The following is a 24,844-nucleotide window of genomic DNA, read 5'->3' as shown; positions in this document are numbered from 1 at the left end:
GTTAGATCTGGCTTTACTCCATGCAGTATACTTGCAGTTCTCACATGACCTTTATCCTCCTCCACCTCACTATCTGCTCTAACACTCTGGTTCCTCTCCCCCTGCAAATGTAGTTTAAACCACCCCCCCCCCCACCGGAGCAGCACTAGCAAACCTTCCCGCAAGGATGCTAGTCCCCCCTCCAGTTCAGGTACAACCCGTCCCGTCGGAACAGATCCCACCTTCCGTGGAACAATTATCCAGAAACATGAAGCCCTCCCTCCTGCACCAACTCCTTAGCCACATATTTAGCTGCATTATCCTTCAACTTTGCACCTAACTCCCTAAACTCTATTTGCAGGACCTCCTCCTTCTTCCTATCCACGTCATTGGTCCCTACATAGACCACAACATCTGGCTGCTCACCCTCCCTCTTGAGAATACTGAGAACTCGATCCGAGATATCGCAGACCCTGGCACTAGGGAAGCAACAGACCATCCAGGATTCTCCATCCCTCCCACAGAACCTCTTACTTGTCCCCTTAACTATCGCATCTCCTATCACTACTGCTCTCCTCTTTTTCCTCCTTCCCCTCTGAGCTGAGGCTCCTGTCTCTGTGCCAGAGACACAACCACTACAACTGGTGGGTCGTCCCCACCAACAGTATTCAAAACGGTATACTTATTATTGATGGGAATGACCACAGGGGTGCTCTGCTCATTCTGTCTATTCCCCTTCCCTCTCCTGACAGTCACCCAGCTACCTGTCTCCTGACTTTTAGGGGTAACTATCTCCTTGTAACTCCTGTCTATTTCTGCCTCTGCCTCACGAATGATCTGAAGTTCATCCAGCTCCAGTTCCCTAACTCAGTTTGTCAGAAGCTGCAGCTGGATTCACCTTTTACAGGTGTAGTCATCAGGGACAAATTGTGCCCACCCTGACTTCCCACTTACTGCAAATGGAGCACTCGACTGCCCTAACTGCTGCCTCCATTAGCTACCCCTGTTAATTAGATTAATTAAAGGAACTTACTCGGCCTTACCTCACTGGGAGCAAGCTCGTCCTCAGCCTCTGCTCTTACTCTGTCTCCCACTACTCCGTCACCCGCTCCATTAATCTGCTCGCTTTTTAAATTCTCCCACTATCTCACAGGCCTGATTGCAGCAACATTGTAAAATATTAAATGATTAAGTCTGCCATGACATGACTCATCCTGGAAGGCTACACACCAATTGTTTATAAAGTTTTGAGGGTGAATGATGCACATTTTACACTACAAAGTATTTTATCCAATTCCGTAAGCTGTGTGATTTGATCATAGATTGCTATCTTATGTTTGAAAACAATTTAGTTTGACAATGTGATGTAAAAAAGTAATTGTAAATACAATCATTTGCTTGTAAGCACAAATCAAATAGGAGTAAATTAATGCTTTCCAATTTTAATTTGTTTTAACAAGGTCACAAAGAGCTTACTATATAATGGGTTTTCTTTCCTTTCAATGTTTATATCACAATCAATTTAATATTCTTGAATAGCTTCCATGTTCATCGAAATATTAGCCAGAAACTGTCATCTCATTGCAATGTTCAACAAATGCTCAACATTTAGTTTGAAAAGTCCCAGCTATTCCTCATGTTGGATAGAGAAAGTCTGACTGAAAGCTGTAGTAAGACTTAACAGAAACTTCTTTGCCCTGGAAATTTAGAGACTACCGACTGAATCAATAAGAATGAAACGATAGCCTCCTCAATTTGACAGAATCAGAATCAGGTTTAGTATCACTGGCATATGTAGAGAAATGTGTAAACTTTGCAGCAGCAGTACAGTGAAATACATAATAATAGAATAAAAACTGTGAATTACAGTAAGTAGTGTTCATAGGTTCTATGTCCATTCATAAAACGGATGGCAGAGTTGTTCCAGAATTGAGTGTGTGCCTTCGGGCTTCTGTACCTCTTTCCTGATGGTAGCTCTGAGAACAAGGCATTACCTGGGTAATGGGAATCTTTAATGATGGAGACCACCTTTTTGAGGCATCGCTCCTTGAAAATACTGTAGAGGCTAGTGCCCATGACGAAGGAAAAAAGATTGTAAAGATTCTGTAAGGAAAAAAGATTTATAAAATGACCAGCTGATTTCCTGTTACCTAAGAATTCAATTTCAGACAGTGATAAAGGAGTTATTATTTTCTCAATGAAATCAACGTCTTTTATTCAGTAAAAGATGAGGCGAGAGTAAGCAAAGCAATGGTCTATAAACAGATGATTTTTGTCAGTATTCTCTTCTCATTCCAATTGGATACAATTTGGGCCAGACTTGTTAAGCAAGAAGGTGGTTATTGAATGGAGGCAATGGTTTAAATACAGGATGGGATTCATGGTTCCTTTGACCTTTCTCTTGGCCAGGCCAATAGCAAATTTCCAATTCAGTGTTAATTGAAAGGAACCAACTCAGCACACTCTGGGAATCTGCATTACTAGTGGCATTATTCAGACACAAAGAATCAGAGGTTCCTCGATTCTCGGGAAATTATTTCCAAGGCCAGATGAGGATGTACAGTCCACCCCAAACAAGGAAGGGAAATCCCAGATATTGTACAGTGTGTTCTCCTATTAGTACAAATGAAATATAAAACTCAGTGTATTCTGTGCACCTTGGATCCTAACACACTGCAGAATCAAAGTCAGCACATGTTCAACTTCTGATTCTTTTTTGACATGGGCTCATTTCCGAAGGATTTTCAGCAGTTACCTGCCATTTGTGAATCTGATGTAAAAAGACAAAATTTGCTTCTCAAAACTAGCTTTTGCTGCTATGCCTCAGACACTGACATATCTTTGACAGACCTACTGAATGCCAAAACAAATGTAGTTATTCCTTTCAAGTTATTTGGATAAATATAAATTGAAGATATAAATTTAAAATACAATTTTCACTTACATATTTCATAGTCTTAATATGAAAAAGAATAGACAATAACATCCTTTGAACTTTCATCACCTTTCAATGAGACTGTTATTAAATCATGCAGTCCTTTGGTCCAGCAGGTTCATGCTGACCATTCTTCCTAAACCCATTGACCATCACTTGGTCAGTAGTCTTCTATGATTTGGTTTCTCAAGCACTTGTCTAAATACCTTGGCCTCAATACCTCCTTGTGCAACGTGAACTTCAGTTTCCTTGCTTGCAGACCCAGTCAATTCGGATTGTCAAAAACATTTCCCCCACAATCTCCATCAGCACAGGTGCACCACAGGGCTGTGTGCTTAGCCCCCTGCTCTATTCGCTTTACATTTCTGACTGTGTGGCAATGCCATAGTTAAGTTTGCTGACGACACTACTGTTGTTAGCTGAATCAAAGGTGGTGTTGAATCAGCATAGAGGAGGTAGATTGAAAATTTGGCTGAGTGATACCACAACAACAACCTGTCATTCAATGTCAGTAAGATCAAGGAGCTGATTACTGACTTCAGGAGGAGGAAAATGGAGGTCCATAAGCCAGTTATCATTTCAGTGGATCTGCCATGGGTCATTTTACATAAATGCAATTATGAAGAAAGCACAGCAAGGCCTGTACTTCCTTAGAAGTTTGCAAAGATTCAGCATGACATCTAAAACTTTAACAAATTTCTATAGGTGTGTGGTGGAGAGTTTATTAACTGGTTGCATCACAGTCTGGTATGGAAACACAGAACAGAAAATCCTATAAAAAGTAGTGGATATGGTCCAGTCCATCATTGGTAAAGCTTTCTGCACCATTGAACACATCTACATGGAGTGCTGTTGCAAGAAAGCAGCTCCATCATCAAGGACCTTCACCACCCAGTTCATGCTCTCTTCTCATTGCTGCCATCAGGAAGAAGGTACAGGAGCCTCAGACCCACACCACCAGGTTCAGGAACAGTTATTACCCCTCAACCATCAGGGTCTTGAACCAGAGGAGATAACTTCATTCAATTTTACTTGCCCCATCAATGTCCCACAACCTATAGACTCACTTTCAAGAACTTTTCATGTCATGTTCTCAATATTTGCTTATTTAATTTCTTCTTTTGCATTTGCACAGTCTTTTGTCTTCTACACATTAGTTGTTTGTCCAAACTGTTGGGGGTGGTCTTTTATTGACTCTATTGTGTTTCTTGGACTTACTGTGTATGCCTACAAGAAAATGAATCTCAAAGGGTTGCATGTGGTGACATATATGTACTTCGTTATTAAAATTACTTAGAACTTATAAAATTTTGTGAATACTGTATCTTCATTCCACTTAACCAACTAGATACTTTAGCATTCTTAGTCAACAAAAATACAGGTAGTAATTGGGGAACAAGGAAATAGAAGACAAACTGAATAAGTATTTTGCATTGGCTTCGCTGTGGAAGGCAATAGCAGTATGCTGGAGGTTTAAGAGTGTCAAGGGGCAAAAGTGAGTGAAGTTGCCTTTACTAGGGAGAAGGTACTTGGGAAACTGAAAGATCTGAAGGTAGATAAATCACCCGGACCAGATTATGCCTGGGCTCTGAAAAGTGACTGAAGAATTTGTGGAGACATTAGAATTGATCTTTCAAGAACCAAGAGATTCTGCAATGGTTCTGGAGGACTGGAAAATTGCAAATGTCACTCTACTCTTCAAGAAGAGAGAGAGGCAAAAGAAAGGAAACTATAAGCCAATTAGTCTTACCTCTGTGGTTGGGAAGATACTGGAGTTGGTTGTTAAGGATGCGGTTTCAGGGTATTTGGATGCACATAATAAAATAGCCTGTTGTCATCATGGTTTCCTCAATATGTCTTGCGGGACAACTCTGTTAGAGTTCTTTGAGGAAATTACAAGCAGGACAGATAAAGGAGAATCAGTGGATGTTCAGAAGGCCTTTGACAAGGTGACCCATATGAGGCCGCTTAACATATTAAGAATACATGGGATTTCAGGCAAGATACTAACATGGATAGATCATTGGCTTAATGGCAGGATTGGGAATGAAGGGAGCCTTGTTCTGGTTGGCTGCCGGTAATGAGTGATGTTCCAGAGGGGTCTGTGTTAGGACCACTACTTTTTACATTATACAGTGCTATAAAAAGTATTAATCTCCTCCCCTCCTTGGAAGTTTTCATGTTTTATTGCTTTACAACATTGAATCACAGTGAATTTAATTTAGCCTTTTTGACACTGATCAACAGAAAAATACTTTTTCATGTCAAAGTGAAAACAGGTCTCTACAAAATGATCTAAATTAATTACAAATATGAAACACAAAATAATTGATTGCATAAGTATTCATCCCCTTCATGTCGGTATTTAGTAGATGCACCTTTGGCAGCAATTACAGCTTGAGTCTGTGTGGATCGATCAGTTTTGCCACAGTCTATCAACTTTTCTGCTTTCTTCTTTACAAAACTGCGCAAACTCTGTCAGATTACATGGGGGTCATGAGTGAACAGCCCTTTTCAAGTCCACCCACAAATTCTCAATTGGATTGAGGTCTGAACTGTAACTTGGTTACTCCAGGACATTAACTTTATGGTTTTTAAGCCATTCCTATGTAGCTTTGTCTTTATGTTTGGGGTCATTGTCTTGCTGGAAAGCAAATCTTCTCCTAAATTGCAGTTCTTTTGCTGACTGCATCAGGTTTTCCTCCAGGATTTCCCTGTATTTTGCTGCATTCATTTTACCCTCTACCTTCATAAGCCTTCCAAGGCCCACTGCAGTGAAACATTTCCACAGCATGATGCAGCCACCACTGTGCTTCATGGTAGGGATGTGGTGTTTTTGATGATGTGCAGTGTTTGGCTTATACCAAACATAGCATTTGGTCAGATGCCAAAAGTTCAATTTTGGTTTCGTCAGACTATAGAATATTTTTCCAACTGACTTCAGAGTCTCCCATATGCCTTCTGGCAAACTCTATCTGAGATTTCATGTGTTTTTTTTCCCAACAGTGGTTTTCTTTTTGTCACTCTCCCATAAAGCTGCAACTGTCGAAGCATCCAGACAACTGTTGCTGTATGTGTAGATACATCTCAACCACCAAAGCTTGTAACTCCTCCAGAGTTGTCATAGGTCTCTTGGTAGCCTCTCTAACTTGTCCCCTTCTTGCACAGTCACTCAGCTTTTGAGGACGGTCTGCACTATGCAGATTTACAACTGTGCCATACTCTATCCATTTCTTGATGATTGACTTAACTGTACTCCAAGAGATATTCAGTGACTTGGAAATTTTCTTGTATCCACCTCTTGATTTGTGCTTTTCAATAACCTTTTTGCAGAGTTGTTTGAAGTGTTCTTTTGTCTTCATGGTGTAGTTTTTGCCAGGATACTGACTCACCAGCAGTTAATCCTTCCAGATACAGGTGATTTTTACTACAATCAATTGAAACACCTTGACTGCACATGGAGACCTCCATTTAACTAATTATGTGACTTCTACTACCAATTGATTGCACTAGTGATAATTTGGAGTGTCGTAATAAAGGGGTGAATACTGATACAATCAATTATTTTGTGTTTTATATTTATAACTAATTTAGATCACTTTGTGGAGATTTGTTTTCACTTTGACACGAAGGTTTTTTTCTGTTGATCAGTTTCAAAAAGGCCAAATTAAATCAACTTTGATTCAATGTTATAAAACTATAAAACATGAAAACTTCCAGGGGGGGTGGTGAATACTTTTTATAGGCACTGTATATCAATTATTTGGACGACAGAATTGATGGTTTTGTGGCCAAGTGTGTGGACAATACAAAGATAGGTGGATGGGCAGGTAGTGTTGAGGAAACAGAGATGCTGCAGAAGAACTTAGATTGAGAGAATGGGCAAAGAAGTGGCATATGGAATACAGTGTCAGGAAGCATTTGGTCATACACTTTGGTAGAAGAAGTAAAAGGTTCAAAGGTTCATTTATTATCAAAGTGTACAACTCTGAAATTCTTGTTCTCCGGATAGCCACGAAACCAAGAAAGAAAGGCAGCATGATCATCAGTCCTCAAATCCCAACTCCCCACACAAATAAATGAACAAAATGGAACAGGCACATCATTCCCAAAATCCCTCCCCCTGCACAAAAAAAACTGAACAAAAAGAGAACAGGTATATCGACCCCCAGACTCTCCTTCATTCCAAAAAAGATGAGAAAGATTGGGTGAAAAACACAGCATATAATAAACCATAAGACTGAATATAAGACTATAGTCCAAGCCCACATCCAAAACGTAGAAAATCTGGGTAACATACTCTGGGTACAGCAGCAGGCTCTCCCCTCTCCAGTAACGTAGCAGAGACAGGCAGCTGGCACTTACCCCCCACACGTGCCTCAGCACTTCAGTCTTCCTCATTGCTTTAATTGGTGCACAATGGAAGCTTTAATTGGCGAAATGGAGTCAAACATCGCTTGTGTTCTGCCCCACAGCCTACCTGCCACAAAGTTCACGCACGCTGCCTCCACCTCCCGGAAACCTCTCAGAGACCGCAGAGCGTTGAAGCACCCAAACAATCTCCAAACTTGCACATTGACCTCAATGTTTCAATCTCCCTTGTCGCTTTAATCAGTGAACAACGGAGGCTTTAATCAGCGGAATGGAACCGAACATTGGTTTACGCCCCATCACACAACCTGCCTGTGCTCACTACCTCTGCCTCCCGGAATCCTCTCAGAGACTGCAAAGCACTGGAACACCCAAAATGTTGCAAGATGCTCCCAACCACACCAGCTTCCTGGATTCAGATGCTCTAACTCCTCAGAGTACAGATAGCTGGTGCGGCCCTTTTAAGGGTTCAGGATGGTCTCACTAATAGGTAATCATGTTTTGGCAACAAGAATTCTATTTAAGGAACAGCTGAACTGAGGTGCAGCGCTCAATCATAAGTGATATCGTCTAGTATTTGCTTTGAGCTCAAATCCAGTTTGAAATCCTGTCTTGAACCTTGCTTCAGATACCGCAGCACTTGGGTCCAAACCATCTCAAATGCTGGGGTATCTGAAGGTAGTTTACCCCACTAGGAGTATTGTGAACAGTTTTGGGCCCCTTATATAAGAAAGGATGTGCTGACATTGGAGAGGATTCAGAGGATGTTCACAGGAATGATTCCAGGAATGAAAGAGTTACCATATGACAACCAACTGATGGCTCTGGGGTTTGGGCTTGTATTCACTGGAATTCAGAAGAGTGGTGGGGGGGGGGGGAATCCCAATGAAACCTATTGAATTTTGAATGGCCTCAAGAGAATGGATGTGAAGAGAGTATTTCCTATGGTAGGGGAGTCTAAGACCAGAAGGCACAGCCTCAGAATAGATGGATGTCCATTTAGAACAGAGATGAGGAGGGATTTCTTTAGCTAGAGAGTGGTGAATCTGTGGAATTCATTACCCTAGGTGGCTGTGGAGGTGCATTTAAGGCAGAGTTTGATAGATTCGTCATTAGTCAGGGCATGAAGGGTTATGGGGAGAAGGCAGGAGATTGGGGCTGAAAAGGAAATGAATCAGCCATGATGAAATGGCAGAGCAGACTTAGACCATAAGGCCATTCAGCTCATTGAGTCTGCTCCGCCATTTCATCATGGTGATCCCACTCAACCCCATACACCTGCCTTGATGCCCTGACCGATCAGGAAACTATCAGCTTCCACCCTAAATATACCTACGGACTTGGTCTCCACCACAGTCTGTGGTAGAGCATTCCATAGATTCACTATGCTCTGGCAAAAAAAAATCTCCTTACCTCTGTTCTAAAAGGTCACCCCTCAATTTTGAGGCTGTGCCATCCTGTTCTGCATACCCCCACCATGGGAAACATCCTCTCCTATCTAGTCCTTTCAATGAGATCCCCACACATTCTTCTAAATTCTGGTGAGTACGGGCCCAAAGCTGCCAAACAATCCCCATATGTTAACCCCTTCATTCCCAGAATCATCCTTGTGAACCTCCTGTGGATTCTCTCCACTTGATGGGCCAAATGGCCCTAATTCTGCTCCTATATCTTATGGTCTTCTTTTGTGCTAAAACCTAAAATAATCTCAGGAACATCATTTGTGGGAGAAAATGTCAAGCTCTCTCCCAGTTTCTTCCTTGAGCTACCAAGGTCTGCTTATCTTGTCTGGGTACTGAAGCTATCCTCTTGAAACGTTTTTAACACTTCAGTCACACAGTTAAAACATTGAGCAAGATAATTAAAAGCCACGGCATGATGTTGTACAATATGCCCTTCCATCTAAGGAAAAACTAAAATACAGTACAGCAGAGGTGGAGTTTCTGTCGGCGCGTGAGTTCTGAATGTTGCCAAATGGTAAGTGAGACATTATCCTTGGTTTTTTGAACCCCTCTTCGCTGCTTCTATGTTTTATTCAGAAAGACTTAAAATCTGACCGATCCCGCCTTCCCCATCCCACGCACCCCCCTCCCCACCCCACCAGCAGAATGCTGACTCCACCTAGATTCTCTCGCTCCATTCAGCCACTCGGCTACAAACAACGAGATACCCAAATCAGTCGCAAACGAGAAGTGAGCACTCCCTCTCTCTTGCTGTGAGGGGCAGCCCAATATTATACACAATTAGCTTCCCGCCCCCATTCGCTCGTTGAAAAAGCAGGCTAGCCTCTCAGTTTTGCGCGATAGCCTTGATCTTGCTGATTTTGGGGGGAAATCCGCACCCGTTTCCTGCAATTGCTGGCAACTGTCAGCTGGATCTGACAAATCCTGCCAACGCCTCGAACAGGCAGACATCTCCGGCGAGGGCGAGGTGCAAGGAGCCGGCGAAGATGCTGTTGGGAGCAGTCTTCGCCTTGGGCTTCCTTCTGTGCAGCGGTCTCCGCAACCCCACCAGGAAATCTCCCAAACCGACACCAGATGCTTGGGAGGAATCGAAGGATGAGACTCAAACGAGGACAACAGCTCCTCAACCTGAGAAGCAGGACAACACCCCGTCAGAGGTAAGATCAACACTCTATTAATAAATTAGCTAAAGGTAAAGGTGGGGGAGGGCAGGCAACACAACCGGACGACTTCAGTTTTGGTTTTGTTGCAAGGAGGTAATGATGTATGTGAGTCAGTCAGATATTTGTAAACAAACCTGATGACTATGTTGCAGAGTTGCAACGCTGAGTTTTCATGCAGCACCACGATGCCGTTTTCATTTCAAGTACAAAGCCATTCAGTACATTTATTACTGAGTTCGTATAGCGGAGAGAGGGAGAGTCGGATACCTCTTGTCTCTGAGACCCCTGACACTGTTCTCCTGTGGCGCATCTTTATTCAAAGAGACCGATACATGTTATTCAATCGTTTAACCAAGTACGCAGAGGTAAGCTGCTAATAAACTTCTATCCAAAAAAAACTTATTGCGTTAATTAACTGCGTAGAGCTGACTATATGGCTACTTATTACAGCCAATCATTAGTGCGGCGTTTCACTGTATATATTTCTATGTGTCCCTTAACTCACGAACTTGTTGTTCGCTTGCCTCTAGTTGCTATGGGACGATGACAAACTGAAAGCCGTGTCCGAGGGCTCGAGTTGCCGCTGCCAATGTGTGTTTAGACCCCTGGGCCGGGACGCCTGCCGCCGGGTAGAGGAAGGAACCGGCAGCTCGGAGGACTCGTACACGATAGAAACCGTCAGCTCGGGCCCGCACTGTAAATGTACCTGCCTCGCCCCGCCCTCGGCGCTCGGTCCCTGCCACCAGCCAATCAGATTGCAGAAGCCCCGGGAGGCGGCGGGCGGCGGATTCAAGGTTGGTTGTGAGGCTGGCTGTGTTGGCAAGCAAGTACCGGGGTTGTGAGGAGAGGGCGTCTGCTTGGGAAAAGTGGGTACTGGAAGGCAGGGAGAAAGGGACACACATTCTTCACGGTGGCACCAGTCTCTGGAAGTGATCCACGACATCGATTGATCACATCTCCCACCAGCAGGATTGGCGTGCCGTCACCTAAGAACTCCCCCCGCCCTTTCCAACCGCCAGCTGTTAGTCGGGTGCAACACCATGCATGGTCGCCACCTGACATCATATGAAAAGTAAATCCTTTGGCTCACGGTCCTCCCCCCACAGCGTGCATTTGTTTAACTAGGCAGATTAATAGTTTGGCACAGACTAGATGGGCCAAAGGGCTCGTTTCTATGCTGCAGTGCTCTACTAGCTGTACTAAAGTGTTCTGGATGTGAGGAACCTGCAGCTTGCAACCACTTCCACATCTCCTCTTCTCCCCAGATATTAATTCCTGCTTTTTTTTATTAAGTGCAATTATGAACAATAGTCAGATCAGAAATGCTGATCAAGTCAACTAGTTCCCAAAGAGAACTCTGATAGGCCAATCAGATGGTTCGCTGCTGCTCAGCGATAGAACACAAAAAAAATAACAGGCACGAGGTCACTAGCCCCTGTACCCCAGAAACACACCTGAGCGGTGCGTGGAGGTATGTGCTATACATGACCTGATCTAAAAGCATCATGTTGACTCATAACAGATCGTGTTCACGGTGGAACAGCTTAGTCAAGGATGGGGTGATCAGCACAGATGGACAAATTATACCTCCACTACCCCAAAACAAACTTCAGAGGCTAGATGTACCTTGTAAACATTTGCAATCTAATTCCACAAGCAAGTTTAAGGCAGGTTACATAAAATGGTTACCAGTGCAGTGGGGCTCAGTGCTAACGATAAGAAAGTTACAAACAGTTAGGACAGGGTTCCATTCCTGAGAACTGTCCATAACTAGGAGTTAAATTGGAAATGAATAAAAAGTGTGGGGGAGGATCACAGAAACAACTGTGATGGGGCAGCAAACAGGTGCAGGAGGAGCAGCCACCATCTGGCCTTACTGACTCAAAAGAATAATATCACAAAGGGGAGGAGGAGTATATAGAGGCTTGCATGCTGTCAAGTGGAAGGTGAGATAAAGAGATAATTCATATGGAGGTGAACCCGACAACAGTTATATAGATGGGAAGTTACTCATAATGAAAGATTTTCAGTGTGAGTAAACAATTTCATACAAAAACAAACTCAACTGTCAACATTGAGCTCCATTTCAGTCTAATGGCTTAGTGTTCTAAATCACAGAAAAGTATGGAAATATACTTTATGTTATAAATTTGACCTGAACTAGAGTTTTGCTAAATTGAAGAATGAGTTCACTTTTCTCTTATTTCCCTTTGGGAATATGGCCAGACAGAAAGTAGTATCCGGTAGAACTGTTTGAACGGAAATCCTTTGTGCCTTCTAAAGAATCTTCCCAAAGCTCCCTCGAATATGTCCTTTTCACATTGGGAAGTTACACCTTAGCTGATGGCTAAGGACAAGCTGTAAAGTACATTCAGGAATTCTTGGAATCATCAACTTGATGCAGTCCAATGATGCTAAAACTGACTGAGGAATTGATCGGGATGGACAACCTTGTTTCTGACCTATTTTGCAAAAGATTATTGAGTATCTCTTAAGGTGGGGATGGGGACAATAGAAACAATTGTTGATTTTTAGGTTCAAGACCCAATGCAGGGTCAACAATTCCTGATTCTCAACAGCTACTGCTCAACCCAGTGAATTCCTCCAGCAGTTTGTTTTTTTTTTCATGCACAATTCTGTTTATAGATGGTACAAGTTCAACATGTCTGATCTGGGTCTATTGCCTTTGGTGTGAAAGGTCGTCTTTGAAAACTTGATCTCAATAAACCATAAAAAAGACCCAACGATAGTACCACAACAGGTAAAGCACTAGCCAAAACTTAAAATTGTCACCAAAACTTATAATTGTCTTTAAGCTCTTAATGTCCAAGTTTACCAGCTAAACAGTCCAGAAACCAAAGTCTGCACAGACATGTGAAACAAAAATAGATCTGTAGACATCTTATGAAAAGATTTCTAATCAATCTCTCAGCAAGAGAGAAAAATCAGGTGAATGAACAAAATCCATTTATTCCTGGTGTTTGTAATCTATATTGTATGTGAGATCCATTTCCACAACCAGTAGCCAATTATTTTTAATAAGTATTCACTGTAACACTTTGTCTGTAAATCAGATTAGTGGCTTCAGTTTGTCACTGTTGTTCAGGGTTAAACTGAATTGGAATGTACTGGACTCTCTGTAGGGATTGTCACTATAATGACCACAGTTGACGAAGCACCCCTGAAATGGGATAGAAAACAAACATAGCTGGAACAGACAGACTGCTTTGGAAGTACAGTATGATGCTGCAGTAGTCAAGAAGTGCAACATGCACAATCATTCAACAAACCAGGGCAATGTTGTGTTGGCATCACATGAGGGTTGCTTGCGGGCATTAACTCAACGGTTATTTCTTCAGAAGAGAGAAACACAGAAAGGAAAGTCATAGTAAATGCAGTATGCTAAAGGAACCCAGGAGCAGCAAGCTAGTATAGCTGGCATAGCTGCAAAGTATTACTCAGGAATCACTGAGAAAGGCCTCCATAAATCCAACCACAATCCTTTCATCAGTTCCAATTATGTACTTGGAGCCTGGAAACATGAACAAAGTCCAACTAGACACACTGTGGAACTATGCATAAGGGTGTTTCATTCTCTGGCATCCTCGTGTTCCACTTCCACTTTGACAGCTGCGAAAACCTTCTGTCGTTGGAAGCCATTCAACTGGAGTTCTTTTTCTTACTTTATTGATTTGTCTTTGTGTTTTGTGTTACCAATTGAAGAATGTTCAATGTCCTTTATTTTTGTAAGGTGTGCCTCGGGAAGGCTATGGATTGTTCCAAGAATATGGGGTATCATCAGACTCTAGAAACCATCCCCCCCACCCCCCACCACTGGCTATCAGCCAAGTTATCTGAAAGAAGGCCAGATAATGCATTGCAATCAAGATGATATCCTGACTCCAAGATAGTTGAGAGGTTCACAGAAAGCAACTCACAAGAGAGAAGCTATTGAATCTGAAAGATCAGTTGCTGTTCAGTCAGTGTTTAATTGCACCATTTTAATGTTTTGGCCAGGGCTGGAGTTTGAAACTGGATGCTGGAGTGATGTAGTCCATTACCCTTTCCCTTCCGACCTAACCTTGGGGAAGGTCAACCAAACACCATACTCATAAATAGTGTTTATTTAGGCATCTGTTAGGAAACCACAGAGATGGTGAATGCAATAAGATGGTGATCTTCAAAAATTAGGGCCAAAGCATTTGTTGTGTTTGATAACTCTGCACCAACATACTACCAGATCCACAGGTGAATGTTAATTTACTAATTCAAAATGTGAAACAATTCATTGAATAAGTTATTGCTCTATAGCTCCAAATTTTCCCCCAGACTCCTTGTTCCTGACTACCACATGAGAAAAACTTGTTTCTTTGAGACTAGATTAAGGGTAGTTATTCCTCACAGTTCCAATTACCCCGAGTCTGATGCTATTCTTAGGTGTTGGCAGTGTGGAACTTTTGTGTTCTCCCTGTGACTGTGTGGGTTTCCCTGATACTCCGGTTTCTTCACAAGTTGGTCGCTATACATTTTCCCCAATATTTCAGTGGGTGGTAGGAAATTCAGGCTGGCGATGATGGACACATAGGTGAAACTAAGCTACTGGGAAATAAGAGGATGAATTGGATTGAAGGAGTTGTTCTGAGAGTGGGCATAGAGAGACACAGGGCGAAGACCTTAGAGACTCAGCAATCATTACCATCTACAAAAGGAAAGGCGATCGATCCGAATACAGAAATTATCGTGGAATTTCCCTGTTAGCAACAGCAGGCAAGATCCTCACCCGCATCATGAACAACCGGCTCAAGCCTTTAGCTGAGAAGATCCTTCTGGAGACACAAGCTGGTTTTAGACCATCACGTGGAGCAATTGACATGATCTTCACAATGCGACAACTACAAGAAAAATGTTGTGAACAACTTCAACTTTTGTACATGGCATTCATTGACCTCACCAAAGCCTTTGACTCGGTATCAAGGGAACTCCTATGGGATGTCCTATCCACCTATGGATGCCCTGAAAAGTTCATTTGAATCCTGAGGCTCCTCCACGATGGCATGCTTGCCACAGTCATGGTCAGCAATAGTAACTGTGAGTCTTTTCAAGTTAGATCAGGAGTAAAACAGGGATGCGTGATTGCCCCAACTTTGTTCACCATCTTCATTGCGACAATCATCTACATTATCAAGGACGACCTACCCCCAGGAATCGAAATTGTCTACAGAACAGATGGCAGACTTTTCAATCTTGCCCATCTCACATCCAAAACAAAGATATCCACGAGTTCCCTCATCGAGTTCCAATACGCAGCTCTTTCAGAAAATCACCTACAACAGATTCTGACTACCTTCAACTGTGCATACACGAAACTTGGACTTATCATCAATTCCAAGAAGACTCAGATCACCTATCAACCGTCACCAATTGAGACAAATCGGATAGAACCATCATTTCAGCTTGCCGAAACAACCCTGGAAAATGTTGACCAGTTAATGTATCTTGGAAGTCACCTCTCCTCCGATGTCGACCTTAATGACGAGATCCAACATCGTCTTAAATGCACTGGAACAGCTTTTGGATGTCTCCGAACAAGAGTCTTTCATGATTGTGACATCCAAACAGACACCAAAATGTTAGTGTACAAAACAGTGGTAATCCCAACGCTCCTGTATGCATCAGAAACCTGGACAACATACCAACGACATCTGAAGGCACTTGAAAAGTTCTATCAATGCTGTCTTTGAAACAACTTAAATGTCAGCTGGGAAGATAGAAGAACCAACGTCAGTGTGCTAAATGAAGCAAAAACAACAAGCATTGAAGCCTACGTCATCAAGAACCAACTAAGATGGAGTGGTCATGTTGTTCAGATGAAAGACGAACGTCTGCCGAAACAAATCTTCTAATCCCAGTTTAATGAAGGCAAACATAAAAGAGGCGGACAACAGAAGAGATTCAAATATGTCTTAAAAGCCAACATGAAGAAATGTAACATCAACATCAACAATTGGGAAACCAATGCCAAGGACAGGAAACTCTGGCAAGCCATCATCCGAGAAGGAACAGCAACTTTCGAAGCCAACAGATATGCAGAGTTAGAAGAAAAGAGAAGAAAATGGAAAGAGAGGCAGCAACAACCAAAGCCCGATCTGCCATCTGGAACTACCTGTTCTGAATGCGGAAGAACTTTCAAAGCCAAGATTGGACTCATAAGCCACTTGAGAGCCCATAAGTAGATCAACAGAATGAAGAACGTCATTCTCGACCTCAAGGGATAGCCACAACGACGATAGAGAGACCACTGAGCCCTTTGTAAGTCATAAGTAAAGATGAGAAACATGGCGTATTATAGACAACTCTGGCATTTGAAATAAAATGACAGGAGATCAGATTGTAATCACATTCCTTTCTACTTGTGGTAACCTTTCACCACCTTGGTGATCATTTGTCTATCCATCTCTTCCTTAAAATATTCAGTCTTAATGGGTGTCAATGTCACTTAAGAGCCTTATGATCACGTATTAAAATACCTGTAAGGAGTCCCTTTTTTTAAAGTTACCTATCAATATTCATTCCCCCATGAAGCAAGCATCCCCTCTATACCTATTTAGAAAAAACACCTCAGGATTTTGTACATTTTAATCAAGTTGCTTCTAAACTCCAACAAATGCAAGCTGAGTCCATCCGTCTTCTTTGAACTGCATACAATGCACTAATGTCCTTCCTTAAATAAACGGACCAATATGTACATTGTATTCCAATGTCCTATAACGTCAAGATGGCGGTGAGTTGCTGTCTCTGTCGGGATCGTGTCTCGTGCTTTTTAATTTCATGAGGAAGGTTTTGGTGACAGGAGATTTGGGGATCAGGATAGGGATTAGGGACAATGATGTAGGGTTTGGGGACAGGGATGTGGAGGAATTAGAGGTCAGGCCTCCATTCTGCGCTCTGCGTTTGTGGGCCAATAATGTGGATGGGTGACAAAGGACATCTGGAATTGGGGCCTCTAGTCCATGCTCGAAAGACCAGCAATGTGAATATGGGAAAAACATATTCAGAGCCCAGACCTCTGCTCCGCGCTAAAAAGGTCATCAATGTGGGTGTAGGATGAAGGACATCCATGGTATTTGGGATGTCCCAGGTCGGCGCATTTCCATGTGAGCATGAGGGCCGGTCAGTTGACGCACTCAGAGTTCGAGCGCGTGTGGTTTGAGTCTAAGGGTCGATACTGAAGATTGAAGCCCAGAGATTGACAAGAAGCTTGGAAGTCATAAACCAGTGGTTGAAGCCTGGAGTCTTGGAGACTTGTCCGAGAGTTGCAGGGTTGTGTGGGTGTGAGGGAGGTTGGGAGAGTGGAAAGGTTTTTTTTTTGTTGTTGTTGTTTCGTTGTCTGTTGTGTTCTGTGTTGTTCAACTAGCATTGTGGGCTTGCTATATTGGTGGCACTTGTGAGCTGCCCCAGCACATCCTGAGGTGTGTTGGTTGTTAGTTCAAACGAAACATTTCACTGTATGTTTTCATGTACATTTGATAAAATAGGTCTGAATCTGAACTAAAGTATAATTTTCATACATTTGAATTCAGTTTCCCTTTGCAATAAACAATTATGTTGTTAGCTAATTACTTGCCTTTGGCAAATCATGCACTAGAACTCCCTAGCCCCTTGCATCTCAGAGTTTGGCAGTCTTTCATCATTTTGACAATATGCTGTTTAATTCTTCCATACAAAATGGATAATTTCACATTTTCCCATAATGCACCAATGCCCCATGTCTTTGCCTACTCACTTAGCCTGTTGACATCTCTTTGTACTCTCTTTTATGTCCACTTTGCAATTCACTTTCATCCCACCAACTTGTGCAAGGTATTTATGTTCTCAAGAATAGACTATGATATTGAATGAACAGGTCTTTGTTTAGTATTGTTTTGGCAACCACAAATGAGATGGTCATTAACACCAATAAAAACCAAAATAACATTTTTAATGTCATTTAAAAGGAGAACAAAACAAATAAATTGTTGCTCTCATTTTAAAAATGCAAACACGAGGAAATCTGCAGATGCTGGAATTTCAAGCAACACACACAAAAAAATGCTGGTGAACGCAGCAGGCCAGGCAGCATCTATGGAAAGAGGTACAGACCCTTCGTCAGGACTAACTGAAAGAAGATATAGTAAGAGATTTGAAAGTGGGAGAGGGAGATCCGAAATGATGGGAGAAGACAGGAGGGGGAGGGATGGAGCTAAGAACTGGAAAGTTGATTGGCAAAAGGAATATGAGGCTGGAGAAGGGAGAGGATCATGGGACGGGAGGCCTAGGGAGAAAGAAAGGGGGAGGGGGGAAGCCCAGAGAATGGGCAAGGAGTATAGTGAGAGGGACAGAGGGAGAAAAAGGAGAGCGAGAAAAAAATTAATAATAACAGATAGGGTACGAAGGGGAGGTGGGGCATTAACGGAAGTTAGCGGCATGAACATTGACTTCTCTAATGCCCCACCTCCCCTTTGTAACCCATCCGTTATTTATTTATTTTCTCTCTCCTTTTTCTCCCTCTGTCCCTCTCACTATACTCCTTGCCCATCCTCTGGGCTTCCCCCTCCCCCTTTCTTTCTCCCTGGGACTCCTGTCCCACCTGTCCCTTGATCCTCTCCCTTCTCCAGCCTCATATTCATTTTGCCAATCAACTTTCCAGTTCTTAGCTCCATCCCTCCCCCTCCTGTCTTCTCCTATCATTTCGGATCTCCCCCTCCCCCTCCCACTTTCAAAACTCTTAATATCTCTTCTTTCAGTTAGTCCTAACAAAAGGTCTCGGCTGAAACGTCGACTGTACCTCTTCCTATAGGTGCTGCCTGGCCTGCTGCATTCATCAGCATTTTTTTTGTGTGTGTTGCTGTCATTTACTCACTCAAGAGCTGGAAGAATAATCCAGGGAACACAAAAAAGAGAAAAGAAAGACGCTGAATTAATGAAACACTATTTCAGAAATATCCCACTGCTTTTCTTGTGCAGTAAATTACATTGGACAGTTATTGTTGTTACTTTGGGGAAGATGGATGCCATTTAACACACAGCAGGTCACAGAAAGTGATAGGATTAATGATCAATAGTTATTCTCAGTGGGTAACTGGTTTGTTGACACTGGCTATTGTGAAGGCAATCAATGCTGTCAGAGTATCATTCCCATAAAAATTGTTTTCGAGTCAGATGGAATATGATACCAACAATAAAAATATCAGTGAGAAATAATACAGCATGTTGGTGTGTTGATTATTTTTGATGGCAGGAGGTGGTGAATTAGCTGAATCTGTGAAGTTCTGTAATGAAGATAGTGGTGTTTCTTATTTCGTAATTCTTTTTCACAATGGAAATACAGTTTAAAGAAAACATTTGCATTGATGAAATTTAATTCCTAATTCATTCTGAAGCGTTATATATTAGGTCTAAAGTAACATCGTGCTTGCTACTTGATCAGTAGAACTGTCAACATAGGGAACTGTGACCTCTCACTTTTCTTCTTCTGCATGGCAAAAGTTTATTAGTGATTTGTGATTCCAGCCTTTCAATCATTTGTTATTTTCTAACATTTGTTCCATTTTAATTACATCTGTCAAATTAAGCCAAACCCCATGTGCTTCCTTAGCTGTTAGTGAAGATTTCAATTCACTTTTTGATGAAGAGCAAGTGAGTTCTCCAGCTTGTATCCCACTTCAATATCAACAATACGTTTATGGGTCATTTAGAACATAGAACATAGAATAGCACAGCACAGTACAGGCCCTTCGGCCCACAATGTTGTGCTGACCCTCAAACCCTGCCTCCCATATAGGCCCCCACCTTAAATTCCTCCATATACCTGTCTAGTAGTCTCTTAAACTTCACTAGTGTATCTGCCTCCACCACTGACTCAGGCAGTGCATTCCACACACCAACCACTCTCTGAGTAAAAAAAACCTTCCTCTAATATCCCCCTTGAACTTCCCACCCTTTACCTTAAAGCCATGTCCTCTTGTATTGAGAAGTGGTGCCCTGGCGAAGAGGCGCTAGCTATCCACTCTCTCTATTCCTCTTATTATCTTGTACACCTCTATAATGTCTCCTCTCATCCTCCTTCTCTCCAAAGAGTAAAGCCTTAGCTCCCTTAATCTCTGATCATAATGCATACTCTCTAAACCAGGCAGCATCCTGGTAAATCTCCTCTGTACCCTTTCCAATGCTTCCACATCCTTCCTATAGTGAGGTGACCAGAACTGGACACAGTACTCCAAGTGTGGCCTAACCAGAGTTTTATAGAGCTGCATCATTACATCGCAACTCTTAAACTCTATCCCTCGACTTATGAAAGCTAACACCCCATAAGCTTTCTTAACTACCCTATCCACCTGTGAGGCAACTTTCAGGGATTTGTGGACATGTACCCCCAGATCCCTCTGCTCCTCCACACTACCAAGTATCCTGCCATTTACTTTGTACTCTACCTTGGAGTTTGTCCTTCCAAAGTGTACTACTTCACACTTCTCCAGGTTGAACTCCATCTGCCACTCCTCAGCCCACTTCTGGATCCCATCAATGTCTCTCTGCAATCTTCGACAATCCTCTCGACTATCTACAACACCACCAACCTTTGTGTCGTCTGCAAACTTGCCAACCCACCCTTCTACCCCCACATCCAGGTCGTTAATAAAAATCACGAAAAATAGAGGTCCCAGAACAGATCCTTGTGGGACACCACTAGTCACAATCCTCCAGTCTGAATGTACTCCCTCCACCACGACCCTCTGCCTTCTGCAGGCAAGCCAATTCTAAATCCAACTGGCCAAACTTCCCTGGATCCCATGCCTTCTGACTTTCTGAATAAGCCTACTGTGTGGAACCTTGTCAAATGCCTTACTAAAATCCATATAGATCACATCCACTGCACTACCCTCATCTATATGCCTGGTCACCTCCTCAAAGAACTCTATCAGGCTTGTTAGACATGATCTGCCCTTCACAAAGCCATGCTGACTTTCCCTGATCAGACCATGATTCCCTAAATGCCCAGAGATCCTATCTCTAAGAATCTTTTCCAATAGCTTTCCCACCACAGATGTAAGGCTCACTGGTCTATAATTACCCGTACTATCCCTACTACCTTTTTTGAACAAGGGGACAACATTCGCCTCCCTCCAATCCTCCAGTACCATTCCCGTGGACAACGAGGACGTAAGGATCCTAGCCAGAGGCTCGGCAATCTCTCCCTCTGCCTCGTTGAGCAGCCTGGTGAATATTCCGTCAGGGCCCGGGATCTTATCCATCCTAATGTATTTTAACAACTCCAACACCTCCTCTCCCTTAATATTCAACATGCTCCAGAACATCAACCTCACTCATATTGTCCTCACCTTCATCAAGTTCCCTCTCATTGGTGAATACCGAAGAGAAGTATTCATTGAGGACCTCGCTGACTTCCACAGCCTCCAGGCACAGCTTCCCACCTTTATCTCTAAGCAATCCCACTTTCACTCCTGTCATTCTTTTGTTCTTCACATAATTGAAGAATGCCTTGGGGTTTTCCTTTACCCTACTTGCCAAGGCCTTCTAATGCCCCCTTCTTGCTCTTCTCAGCCCCTGCTTAAGCTTCTTTCTTGCTTCCCTGTATTCCTCAATAGACCCATCTGATCCTTGCTTCCTAAACCTCATGTATGCTGCCTTCTTCCACCTGACTAAATTTTCCACCTCACTTGTCACCCATAGTTCCTTCACCCTACCATTCTTTATTTTCCTCACCAGGACAAATTTATCCCTAACATCCTGCAAGAGATCTCTAAACATCGACCACATGTCCATAGTACATTTCCCTGCAAAAACATCATCCCAATTCACACCTGCAAGTTCTAGCCTTATAGCCTCATCATTTGCCCTTCCCCAATTAAAAAACTTCCTGTCCTCTCTGATTCTATCCTTTTCCATGATGATGCTAAAGGCCAGGGAGTGGTGGTCACTGTCCCCCAGATGCTCACCCACTGAGAGATCTGTGACCTGACTCGGTTCATTACCTAATACTAGATCTAGTATGGCATTCCGCCTGGTCGGGCTGTCCACATACTGTGACAGGAATCTGTCCCGGACACACTTAACAAACTCTGCCCCATCTAAACCCTTGGAACTAATGAGGTGCCAATCAATATTAGGGAAGTTAAAGTCACCCATGATAATAACCCTGTTATTTTTGCACCTTTCCAAAATCTGCCTCCCAATCTGCTCCTCTGTATCTCTGCTGCTATCAGGGGGCCTATAGAATACCCCCAATAGAGTAACTGCTCCCTTCCTGTTCCTGACTTCCACCCATGCTGACTCAAAAGGGAATCCCGCTACATTACCCACCCTTTCTGTAGCTGTAATTGTATCCCTGACCAGTAATGCCACCCATCCTCCCCTTTTTCCACCCTCTCTATCCCTTTTAAAGCACTGAAATCCAGGAATATTGAGAATCCATTCCTGCCCTAGTGCCAGCCAAGTCTCTGTAATGGCCACTACATCATAATTCCATGTATGTATCCAAGCTGTCAGTTCATCACCTTTGTTCCTGATGCTTCTTGCATTGAGGTACAGACATTTATCTTGCACTGTAGGCACCCCTTAATTATAAATTAATTGATCTCCAATATTCCATGTCCACTTTGCAAGAGAGTCGTTTCTTCATGGGTTTTGCAAGATTCCACCAAAAACAAAAGTCTGCAATGCTGTAATTTGGAGCAAGGAAAAAAAGACCCCTGGAGCAAGTGTTTGTTTTTATGCTCCAGATTAACTGACTTCACTTAAAGCAAACATTAAATATGGGACATTACGCAAATATTGCTAGTAATATTCAGTAGGTCGGGCAGCATCTGTGTTAATGTTTCAGGATGATGACCTTTCATCAAACTGCAGTTGTGCCATCCTTCACTGTAAGTGAATCATAATCCTGGAAACTTCCTAAATGACAGCATGGTTGAAGTAATTGCACCATAAGAGTTCAGCAGGTAGCAGTAGTTCACCGTGATCTCTGAGTGAAATTAGGGACTGGCCTTGTTAGCAACACCATTATCTTAAGTACAACAAACGTGCCACCAGACTAGAGGCAACAGCCAGATGGAGCCCAAATTCATGCATTACCAATAGAGATCAGCAATGAATCACTTCATTTACTGACGTGTGGACCTCTCAAATCCTCAGGGATGTTTAGCAACCAGAAAATAATGTTCTAATTCACAACCGTATGTGGGCAAAACTGAGCTGAGCTCATGCAGATAATTTGCTGATGATGTGAAATTTAGTTCATATTATAAACTGGGGTTGGGGTGTCTATAATGTCGATGCCAGAGAAAATAAACAAAGGAAAAGGGAAAAAAATGCCAAGAACAGGAACAAAACAGGGAGAAAGAGAGAAGGAAAAAGATACACAATAAGAAGGCCATTTGGCCCATTCTGTCTCTGTTGACTGAAGAAACCATCCAGTTTGATCCCACTTCCAGGACTAATTCTGTGTCTCTTCGGCTTACATTTCTTTATTACACATCCAACTACTTTTTAATGAGATGATGGTTGCTGCCTCCCCTATTGGATAGTCAGTTCCAGATCCCTTCTAGCTGCTGGATGAAAAATATTCATTCCTTCACCTTCCTCCTAACATTTGTTTTTTTTTTACAGTTTTGCTAAAGCAAATAGATCCTTCCCATTTCCCCAGTCTAGGGCCTTCATTATTTTTTTCACTTTAATTATAGTGCCAATAAAAAGTATTCACCCCCTCGGAAGTTCTCGTGTTTTATTGTTTTACAATATTGAATCACAGTGGATTTAATTTGGCTTTTTTGATACTGATCAACAGAAAAATACTTTTTTGTGTGTCAAAGTGAAAACAGATCTCTACAAAGTGATTTAAATTCATTAAAAATCTCAAACACAAAATAATTAATTACTTAAGTATTCACCCCCTTCAAGTCAGTATTTAGTTAATGCACCTTTGGTAGCAATTAACAGCTTTGAGTCTGTGTAGGTAGGTCTCTTACAGCTTTGTACATCTAGACACTGCAATTTTTCCCCATTCTTCTTTACAAAGCTACTCAAGCTCTGTCAGATTGCATGGGGATTGTGAGTAAACAGCCCTTTTCAAGTACAGCCACATATTCTCAATTGGATTGATGTCTGGACTCTGACTTGGCCACTCCAGGACATTAACTTTGTTGTTTTTAAGCCATTCCTGTGTAGCTTTGGCTTTATGCTTGGGGCCATTGTCTTGCTGGAAAACAAATCTCCCAAGTCACAGTTCTCTTGCAGATTGCATCAGGTTTTTCTCCAGGATTTCCCTGTATTTTGCTGCATTTATTTTACTCTCTACCTTCACAAGCCTTCTAGGACCTGCTGCAGTGAAGCATCCCCACAGCATGATGCAGCCACCACTATACTTCACGGTAGGGATGGTGTGTATTTGATGATGTGTAGTGTTCAGTTTACAACTAACATAGCAATTAATCTGATGGCCAAAAAGCTCAATTGTGGTTTCATCAGACCATAGAACCTTCTGCCAGCTGACTTCAGAGTCTCCCACACGCCTTCTGGCAAGCTCTAGCCGGAATTTCATGTGAGCTTTTTTCAACAGTGGCTTTCCACTCTTTGCACCTCTCCCATAAAGTTCCAACTGTTGAAGCACCTGGGCAACAGTTGTTGTATGTGCAGTCTCTCCCATCTCAGCCACTGAAGCTTGTAGCTCCTCCAGAGTTGTCATAGGTCTCTTGGTGGCCTCTCCCACTAGTCCCCTTCTCGTACAGTCACTCAGTTTTTGTGGATGGCCTGTTCTAGGCAGATTTACAGCTGTGCCATATTCTTTCGATGAATGACGTAACTGTACTCCAAGGGATATTCAGTGACTTGGAAATTTTCTTGTATCCACCTCCTGACATGTGCTTTTTGATAACCTTTTC

The 24,844-nt window shown here is 42.6% G+C and overlaps 1 protein-coding gene across 3 annotated transcripts in view; it reads left to right on the top strand.

Moving 5' to 3' along the window:
- The first annotated feature begins 9,461 nt into the window (after positions 1 to 9,461).
- LOC140206123 (olfactomedin-like protein 2B) overlaps positions 9,462 to 24,844 on the top strand; it is a 76,882-nt gene continuing 61,499 nt past the window's right edge. For 2 of the 3 annotated variants that reach the window (XM_072274314.1, XM_072274316.1), the window contains exons 1-2: positions 9,462 to 9,905; positions 10,442 to 10,705. In XM_072274314.1, the coding sequence (XP_072130415.1) occupies positions 9,735 to 9,905; positions 10,442 to 10,705 (435 nt within the window). In that variant the 5' untranslated portion in view covers positions 9,462 to 9,734. The remainder of the gene's footprint in view (positions 9,906 to 10,441; positions 10,706 to 24,844) is intronic. The other variant, XM_072274315.1, reaches the window with a different exon arrangement.

The sequence above is a fragment of the Mobula birostris genome, chromosome 12 (genome assembly GCF_030028105.1).
Source record: "Mobula birostris isolate sMobBir1 chromosome 12, sMobBir1.hap1, whole genome shotgun sequence".
Classification (NCBI taxonomy): Eukaryota; Metazoa; Chordata; class Chondrichthyes; order Myliobatiformes; family Myliobatidae; genus Mobula; species Mobula birostris.
The sequence above is the reverse complement of the archived record's forward strand: the minus strand, read 5'-3'. Positions and strand labels throughout refer to the sequence as shown.